Source organism: Capsicum annuum, chromosome 1 (genome assembly GCF_002878395.1).
Source record: "Capsicum annuum cultivar UCD-10X-F1 chromosome 1, UCD10Xv1.1, whole genome shotgun sequence".
Classification (NCBI taxonomy): domain Eukaryota; kingdom Viridiplantae; phylum Streptophyta; class Magnoliopsida; order Solanales; family Solanaceae; genus Capsicum; species Capsicum annuum.
This window is the reverse complement of record NC_061111.1, coordinates 26,955,725-26,965,352: the sequence shown is the minus strand read 5'-3', so window position 1 is coordinate 26,965,352 and position 9,628 is coordinate 26,955,725. Positions and strand designations below refer to the sequence as shown.

Below are 9,628 nucleotides of genomic sequence, written 5' to 3'. Positions count from 1 at the left end.
AGAAATTATAAATAAATAAATAGGTAATTTTACTATTTGTCTCCTTAAAAAACTTATTGGAAACGTTACAAACGAGTGTTAATACTTCAAGAAAATTAATTACAAGATAATATGAAACAAATTTAATTAATACTTTTTTGATTTAGTAAGATGGACAACGAACATGAAAAATTATTTTTAATAAAATGATTAACTAATATAAATAAAGGAAGTAATAAAATCATCACTATTATTTATTATTTTTTAAGACGTTCGCAAAGTTAATAATGAACAAGTAAAATGGGTGAAAAAATATTATTTTATTTTTATATGCTTTCTATTTCATAATAAGTGAATTGTTGAGATATTTTTTATGTTAAAATTAACGATAGAGGTTTGTAATTATTTTATATATATTTTTTAATTATAAAGGGGAAGTGGGGCGGCAATTGGCAGAGGGAGGGATTTTTATTTTTTTTAAATGAGGGAGGGATAAGAACGAATGTATATCCATTAACTGAATGTATCTCAGAGCAAAGCAAATAAACTAACAAAATATTTCATAAATAATATTGACAACTATGTATGTTGCTCCCCAAAATCAGACTTTCCTTAATTGCCTTGCGGACTTTTTACATGCCACAAATAAATTCTACAAAAATAAAAGGAAAAATTACATAGCAAGAGAAAAAAAGGAAAAAATGAAAATAAAAATAGAATAGGAATTTCCCTATGTTTACACTAATTCCTTTCTCTCTTTACTTATGTTAGATAAAATGAATATATATATCTATATATACAAATTTTTTTGAATTTCTCATTTCTTAAATAACTATTGTTTTGAAAATCGAAAATCTCTAAGGACTAGTGGCATAGTTGGAAACTATGTTGTTTGTGAACCTCTTCTTCATGAAGAGGAAATCTTTCTCTTATCTTCCTCCCAAGTTGTGAGGGAAAATCTTTTGTTGCTGGAATTGAAGAGATTTTCCCTCAATTCAATGTTTGGCTTTTTTTTTTTTTTTTTTAAAAAAATAATACTATAATAATTTTAGAAAATTTATTTTACTGTGTATTTATGATGAAGTCTTGTGGGAGAGCATAATGGGCAGGCCATTCTGGGGAAGAGCAAAGGGTCCATACTGAATTCCATTCTGTGGGCCCATCATAGACCACCTGCCAAACATAAGAGGAAATGAAACAAAATATTAGAAGATGAGTAACACTTAAGACCATTTCCATTTCTATTTTTAGGAAGTACAATTTTAGAGGTTCTTCTTTTCTTCTATTAAAATAGAAGATGATAAGTAAAGAATTTAGTCACAACCATAGATAATGTTTTTGTTCTTCCATTTCTTTTTTTTGAAAAAATGGATTTCGAGTTTTATTACTGACTCTAATAGTTTTAATTTAAATCACATACTTGTAATTATTAAAAAGATCATTAAATATAAAACTAAAAAGTCATAAACTTTAAATAGTGACTCAGATCACTGACCGGTACTTTGTGGTTAGATGATGTACAAGGATCAAAATCTCCAGCTTGGCTAACTCATTGCCTGGACATGAGTGGGTCCCATTGCCAAATGGCATAAAAGTATTGGGCTTTGGAGAAACCTGGCACCACCACAGAATAATTAAGCATTTTATCTCAGTGTCAACTATAGGATAGCATTAAAAATGTTAACTAATTCAAAAGATTATCTGATGTTTACCTCAAATCTTGAAGGATCAAATTTCTCTGGTTCAGAAAAATTGTCTGGACTATGGTGAATGTTTCTGAACAATGGTAATACTTTCCATCCTTTTGGTATTAGATATCCTGAAATAAATTCAAGAAAATAGGTTTATTAGTTAGTAACAAATAAACAAAGAAATGGGACCTTTTGTTTTAAACGAATAAACTATAGTAGTGACTCTATGAAAATATGAGGGGTAGCTGACCTTCAAATTCAACATCTTCAACAGCTTCTCTGAATGTAAAAGATAATATGGAAGCAGCTCTAAGTGTCTCTTGGATCACCCTTGTAGTCGTAGGCATTTTTCTTGTGTCTGCCCAACTCAACACTTTGCCTTCACCATTCTCCTCTTTTTCCCTCATTATCCCCTCTTGCTCTTCCTACAAACACCACAAAAAAAGTTCCGAGTCAAAAATCTTGAACCCTGAATCCTGAATTCGTTTACGGTGAAAATGGTACTATAGCAGCTAGTAGGGTATAGAACAGAATCTTACTGTGACAGCTTGTAGGACACTAGGATTTTCTCCAAGGTATTTAAGGATCCATGTAAGGACACTAGCTGTTGTGTCTCTAGCAGCAAATATGACACCAATGATATTATCAGCAATTTGTTCATCAGTAAGGTCTTCTTGACCTCCCATGAAAGATCCAAGCAAATCTGTATGATTTTGCTTTGTTTCCCTCCTAAGTGAGATGATTTTGGCCAGGATCTTTGCTAGCTCCTTGCGCGCTTTCATTGATTTGTGGAATAGTGTTCCGGGGAGATTGATTGGCATCGAATTGTATCCTGTTTCGAGTACGTAGTAACACCTCTTGAGATCCTCCCTATAGAGCATTTCATCCTTACCAAATATGGAAAGTAGTGCCACGTTGTATGTGTACTGCAAAGAAAAAGTTACCAAATTGAGAAAACAGGAAAATAAAACAGGGGGCTCTGACTCTGTTTTCCCTTGTTTTAATGAATGGGAATTTTAGGGCATACTGTCTTCATTTCTTGGTAAGCGTTGATCAATCTGCCTTGCAAAGATTCTAGGGATGTTATCGCGATGGACTCAATGTGCGGGACGATGTTTTTGATGGCTTCAGGCATGAAAGCTCGAAGAACTAGCTTCCTCAGTTTGGCATGATAGTCCCCTTGATGAAAGAAAATGGCTTGTTTCCCCAACATTCTCTCTTTGCTAGCAGGAAATGTAGGCTTAAAGAGATGAGCTTTGGTGACCAAAACCAACTTTGCTGCCTCTGGGCTTGATATCATCACACATGGACATCCCAATATGTGAGTCTTGAATATTGAACCATACCTGTTTAAAAGCAACAAAAGCACACACACCCATTGCTCATTAGCAAACTGATCAATATCAAGAAAACCAGGAGGGAAATCAAGAAAGTGAAAGTGCTTTTCCGCTATATTGCTCCAACTCTTCAAAATAGTGCACTTTCTCGGTACGGCAATATTTTTAAAGAGTCCGAGCAATTTAGCTTTTCAGAGTTTGGCTACTACTAACTTCTTGACTTTGGAGGCAAAGAAGACACTTGGGTTTTGTGAGTAAAGTTGGAAAGTTTCACCAATATAAGGCCAACCCAAAGTGCCAGGAGGAAGAGGCAACTTCTTCATACCAAAAGCAAAGAGGTTGAAGATAGAATGGAGTAGTACAAGGGAACAAGACATGAAAGCAAATAAGCAAAACATGGTAACAAACTCCATATGTTTTTTTATATATAGTACCACAAATGTTACAACTTGTGAAGAGAAGAAGAAACTCTTGATGTTTCAGTGAAATGAATAATAACCAAAGTGTGAGATATATATGTATATATATAGGTAAAGAAGTGGGGGGCTGTTTTCAATTACAGCTCGAATCCCACACACGGAATCTCCCTCCAGCTCATGCTTTTTTTAAACTAAACGGAAGATGAAGAAAAAGAAAACAAAAATTAAATTAGAAGAGAAAGAGAAAATGGAAAGAAAAATATCAAACGACAAAAAGGGAGGAAAATAGGAGGCGTATGGCACACGTGTCAGTCTATATATGTTAAGAGAACATGTGGGAGAAGATGGCTGAAGTTGGAAACTGAGACGGATTCAAGATTTTAGTATAACTTAGATATGAATTGATGATTAGCTTACTTGACGAATTTTCTATTTTTGGTTGTTGAGATTTAGAGGAGACGGGTTCAGCACCGGAGCTAAGAAGGGGAAAGGGGTTTATTCAAATCATTTTTAACAAAAAATTACATTAGATTAAGATTTTTTTTTATGTATATATATTAGAAATGAAGAATCTTGAATAAAGTCAAAACCAACGATATTACACAAGTGAAGAAGAGCAACACATATTTCATTCTTCTCCAACTTCACTTATAAAATTATAACGAGATATATATTATTGTTTGTTGTTTGGGAGGAGTTGGGTAAGTAAGTAGGTTGACCACGACATCAAGAGAGACAGCTTAGTGATCATAAAAGAGGTGAGGGTTTTTTTTGGCTATGTTTGTTGAGAAAGAAAAGGGCAAAGTGGGAAAAAGAGAAATAAAAGGGCAACAACATGATTATCCGTACCATTGTACGATCATTCAATCATATACACATTTTTGAAGATTTACTAAAGAGAGAACAAAACTTTTGAAAACAACATCTAAGTAAAGTGATAATAATAGTTTTTGTTTCATTGTTTTAAGTGAAATTTAATTTTGATACTTGATTCAATATACTTAATTTTTAAATTAAATATTTTTATCCTTTTATATAAAAATTTATTATATTTAGATTATTTTTAGGATTCTTTTTAATAAGAGTGGCGTTCTTATCAATTTACAAGCATCTCGACTAATATTATAAAATATTTATCACCTTCTATCAATAATAAGTATCAGATAATTCCATTCAACACGGTTAGAACAGACGAGAAAAATTCACCTGATAATTTTATCTTTTGTAAAATTTGAATCTGAGACCTGATGATAGCATATCACATGCTCATGGGTATTAAATAGTAAAAAAGAGTACTACCAAAAAAATTTTAATTATTCATAAAGTATAATACATAAATAGATATTCAAGTTTGGCTTCGATTAACAAGTAAGCACTCTAACTTTGAGTATATACATTTAAATATCTCTTAAAGATTCCAACTTATAAAATTATATATCATTTAGACATCTCTAAAATATATATGTCAAATCAATATTGGGTGTTCAAGAGTCACAATGAATACGGGTTGGAGTGTTTAGTTGTCAGTTCAGATCAAATTAAAATATCTAAATTTATACTTTTAAAATTAAAATGCTTGCTTGCCAGCTAATATTGAATTTAAATATTTGTTGATTTATTAATGTACTTGTTAGATGCCACAAAAATTAAAATCAAAATTTGTGAAAACAACTAAGAGACCAACTGTCAACCTATAAGTAAAGAATAACCCATTTTATTTATTTTTGTCTTTGTTTAATTAAATCCTTATCATCTTTCCATATATGGAAAGCTTCATACTACTCGCGTCATTTCTACTTCGGTGTAAGGGGTACCATTTTAACAACTACTCTTTCCATCTCAAATTATCTCTAGCAATTTTTAAAATAGTTATATTTAAAATTATTTATTATTTTACAAGCTTAAGATAAAATCATACTTTTACTAGTTTATCTTAATAGTATTATTATTGAGCCGTACAAACACCTTAATAGAGTAAATCTATAATAAAGAGACTATATTTTAAGACATAAATGAAAACATTAAGGTGAAAAAATTTCCTCATAATTGATATTTTCTTAAAATCGTATAAAAAAAAATACAGTAGATAATTTAAAATGGAGAGAGGAATATAGTAATAATCACCTAATCATCTTCTTTGTCTTTTAAACAAAATTTTAATTAAAAATATAAAGAAGTGATTGATTTGCAAATGATTCCCTTTTAGGTTCTTTAATAAGTTATAATCGTTAGATCTTACAGAGAGTCCTATACGCTTTATTTTAGATTATTTTTTAATATCTTATTTTGCATAGATTTTTCTTATTCATTATTTTTCAATAGACACTCACTATTTTAAACTCTAAAGAGTCGTTTGGTTTGAAAACAAGCTATACCGGGATTAGTTATTATGAGATTAGTTATGCTGAGATTATTTTTTATTGAGTGTTTAGTTTGTTGTATTCAAAGTAATATGCATGGTATAATTTCTAGGAATAAATTGATTGATTACCAAAATACCCTCCATCTTATTTAACTTTTTATATATATATATGTTTCTTTTTAAGCTTTAAATATTCATTCTTAAATTTTTTTATTATTTTTTAGAGAAATTAAAATAGATAAATAAATATAATTTATATATTTTACAACCATTTTGAACGGTAAACTGTTCAAAATTTATTTATTTATGAATATATTATACGTTAATTAAACATAATTTATGTATGTGTGAGAATATATTACGTTATATATTATGTTATGTAATTACGTTATATATTACGTAATATATTATATTCATAATTAATGAATATATTATACGTTAATTAAACATAATTTATAAATATCTAATTTATATATATTTATGAATATATTATACGTTATTCATAATATATATTTATGTTCATAATATATTTTACTGTTCATAATATATATTATACGTTCAAAACATAATTATTATACAACTTATTAGCTTACGTTAATTATTATTATATATATATAATTTATTTATGAATATATTACACATTAATTAAACATAATTTATTATTTATGAATAATATATATATATATATATATATATATATATATGTATGCATGTATATATATGTGTGAGAGAGAGAGAGAAATGAAAATGAGGGTATTTTTGTCTTTGTATAATTTTATACTAAAAAAAAAAAGTCTTGGGATTGTTATCCCACCATTTGGGTGGATAACTTATTCCGAGACTAATTATTAGTTTCGGGATGAGTTATCTCAAATATTTACAACCAAACGAGTGAGTTACATTTTTATCCCGAGATTATTGACTCTAATCCCGCAAATCAAACGGCCCCTAAGAGGTCGCTAGGTATGACATACGATAGAGAAAGATGTTTTATGGTATAGAATTTGTTATCCTATCATTTAATATGATAACCATGTCAGTTATCTTATTACAAATAAAATTACTAATTTTAAAACTAATTACTACTTCTCTAATTAATACAAGATAAAATTATTCTGTATTTTATTTCAGAATTATTATATCTTATCGGGTAACAAATAACTCCTAGAGGGAGGGGTGTACAGAACAAATCGTCAAGTCAAACCGAACCGACAAACCAATCAAATCGAGAAAAAAAACTGACTTATGGTTTGGTTTGACGTTAGAAAAAAAAATGGTCATTCTTGGTTTGGTTTGGTGTTAACAAAAAAAAAGTCAAATCGAACCCGAATCAAACCGACATAATATATATATATAATATTAAATGTATGAAGTTCCTAAAAAGTGATTTGAACTTTTTGTCCTTTATTAAAATACTCCTCAATAGAAAAAATCGTCTTTTCACTATTTTTTAAAAATAATTATTATTAAATTATCATTCAAATATTTAGTATATAAAAGAAAAAAAAATAAGGAAGAATCTCATATCAAAATGGAATTAAATGCAATGTTAAAATTTTCCGTTAGCAACATTTTAGGAAAAACCCTATTTCTGGAAACGAAAAAAAGTTAAGAACCAAAATTTATATGTATAAAAAAAACGTATGGATTGTTTTTAAGGAAAAATTTATTTATGGAAAGAAAAAAAAATTAAGAACCAAAATTTATATATATAAAAAAAACGTATGGCATGTTTTTAAGGAAAATCATGTTCTTTGTTTTATTGCTTTTTAAGATCTATACTACATGTTAGATTTTGATTTTGGTTTTATTTTTTTGAAATCATTCTATGATGTGCTATGTGTAACTTTGTTTCGTCGTTTTGAGAATTTTATTTTATGTATTTCACTATTTATCTTTTGTTTCTGTGACAAATTTTGTGCAAAAATTATGATGTTGTTAGCTCTTGATAGATGACTTGCAATTGTCTTTCATCATAATTTTCAGGTTGTCATCTTCTATCTTAACATAATCTTTTCTGTTATTGTTAATATATTGAAAGTAGTTGTAAACTAAAAACACTTGCTTTATATTTCAAAAAAAATTGAGTTAATCAAGGACTTCTTTCAACTCATTATCAACCAAATTAGGTTCAAGCAGAAAATAAATTCGTAGAATATTTTACTTATTAATAGAACTCAATGACTATATATGTTTTGTAAGTGCACAAGAAGTTTTTTTTTCATGATTTGTACTATTTACAATAAGTTTTGTGCTTCTCTTTTTTCTCTTTATTTTTAGGTCAACTTATTTCTCATGTGGGGTTGCTTTGTTACAAGTTCAACTTTTTGTCGACTTCAAGTTGCGTAAATCACCACGTTAAGATATTATTTTAATTTTGAAGGAATTCTTATAACATCAAAAGGATCAAATTATTTATGCAACGAAATGATTTGTACAAACTCTTAGAACTTAACCTCAATCGCTTCACCTGAGGTTGAATTTTTGACGTTAAAGACATATTTTTGTCCTAAAAGAGCAAAGGTAATCCAGAACTTATTAATAGAGAAGGCCCGTTACTATCTGTTGTCTTTGTTATTATCTGCTATTTCTTGTACTTCTGTTATTTCTTTTTTGGGATTGCTTTGGACCACTCTTTCTTTGAACCCGAGGATCTATTGAAAATGTCCTCTCTACTTGAAGTAGAAGTAAGATCGAGGTACACTCTATCCTCTTCTGAACCACTTTATAAAATTATATAAGGCATGTGATGTTATTGTAATCTTTATTACAAAGTATGCACCAGTAACATTATCTATATGAACTTTATGCAAATATAGTTGTACATTATCTAAGAGAATGTGTTATAGTGAAGGCATGGGGAAGAAGCTTCCATATATGAAAAATGTGTCATTACGGATCGAAGCATTTTCAGTAAAAAAAAAGGGATTTATTAACATAAAATTGCTTGGTTCATAGATGATATTTGAGGTTCATAGATGATATTTGAGGTGTAGACAATCTTCGGAGTTCAAAACCTTTCCCTTCACAAATATAGTGGAAATAAAAATGAATGCAAAGAGTTACATGTAAGGTTACTCCAGTATTATGAGCCACTTCTAACCAAGAGGGTGAAAGTTTGAGTCATTAAGGAAACAAAGTGAAATGGGCTACTGTTGACTCTTGAGGATAGGGAGTTTCGAATGAATTTATCGTACCAGAGAAGAAAACGAAGATTAATCTTGAACTTAGGAGTTCTGTAGTGGAATTTATCACATTAAAGAAGAAAATAAAGAATGCAAAGGTTCTCTTTAAGTATGACTTTAAGATTAGGAATAAAGAATAATAATAGGCTAAATCAATGATGCATGCATTGTCACAAAAAAAAATAATGATGAATGACCTGTATTTTATATAAGTAGAGGTTTCATCTAAAAAAAACAAGTATTCTTAGAATGATAATGAGGCATCAAGAGCATTGAAATTCAAAAAGTAAAATATTAGAAAGATAAAAATTAGGAATTGAGGACCCAAGTCCCTAACCCTCTATAATTATAACTGTTGCAATATTTTTTTTTATTAAAATTGAAATAGTCAAAATTTAACCGTATATCTATTTTGACGATATGTTTGAATTGCAAAAAGTAATTAAAGCTTATAAAAGAAATTTACTAAATTATTTAAAGCTAAGCATGTTGTGAAGTTTGCTGGATTTGAGATACACTATTTTTCATTATCTTATATGATATACCATTTAAATAGATTTAATACTTATTTTAACATCAATACTATTTTTAAATATTCTTATTCGTTTTTGGTATAATTTTATTGGTTGATGTGACATACACGTGTAACGCAAGT

The 9,628-nt window shown here is 28.9% G+C and overlaps 1 protein-coding gene across 1 annotated transcript; it reads right to left on the bottom strand.

Moving 5' to 3' along the window:
• Positions 1-567: 567 nt before the first annotated feature.
• On the bottom strand, positions 568-4,061 carry LOC107870293 (abscisic acid 8'-hydroxylase CYP707A2). Its single transcript, XM_016716782.2, has 7 exons — positions 3,221-4,061; positions 2,698-3,016; positions 2,210-2,596; positions 1,921-2,095; positions 1,692-1,798; positions 1,475-1,593; positions 568-1,152 (listed from the first exon to the last, which is right to left on the bottom strand). Exons 1-7 carry the CDS (start codon positions 3,418-3,420, stop codon positions 1,053-1,055), a joined length of 1,407 nt encoding a protein of 468 aa, XP_016572268.1. The 5' UTR covers positions 3,421-4,061; the 3' UTR covers positions 568-1,052.
• Positions 4,062-9,628: the final 5,567 nt, after the last annotated feature.

Bases quoted from the DNA above. Each gene is read 5' to 3' on its own strand.
- LOC107870293 (XM_016716782.2), bottom strand. From the start codon at position 3,420: ATGGAGTTTGTTACCATGTTTTGCTTATTTGCTTTCATGTCTTGTTCC. The intron at 3,017-3,220 runs GTTAGTAGTAGC...GCTTTTAAACAG, and splicing joins TTTGCCTCCAAAGTCAAGAA to GTATGGTTCAATATTCAAGA. The intron at 2,096-2,209 runs GTAAGATTCTGT...TGGTGTTTGTAG, and splicing joins GTGTCCTACAAGCTGTCACA to GAAGAGCAAGAGGGGATAAT.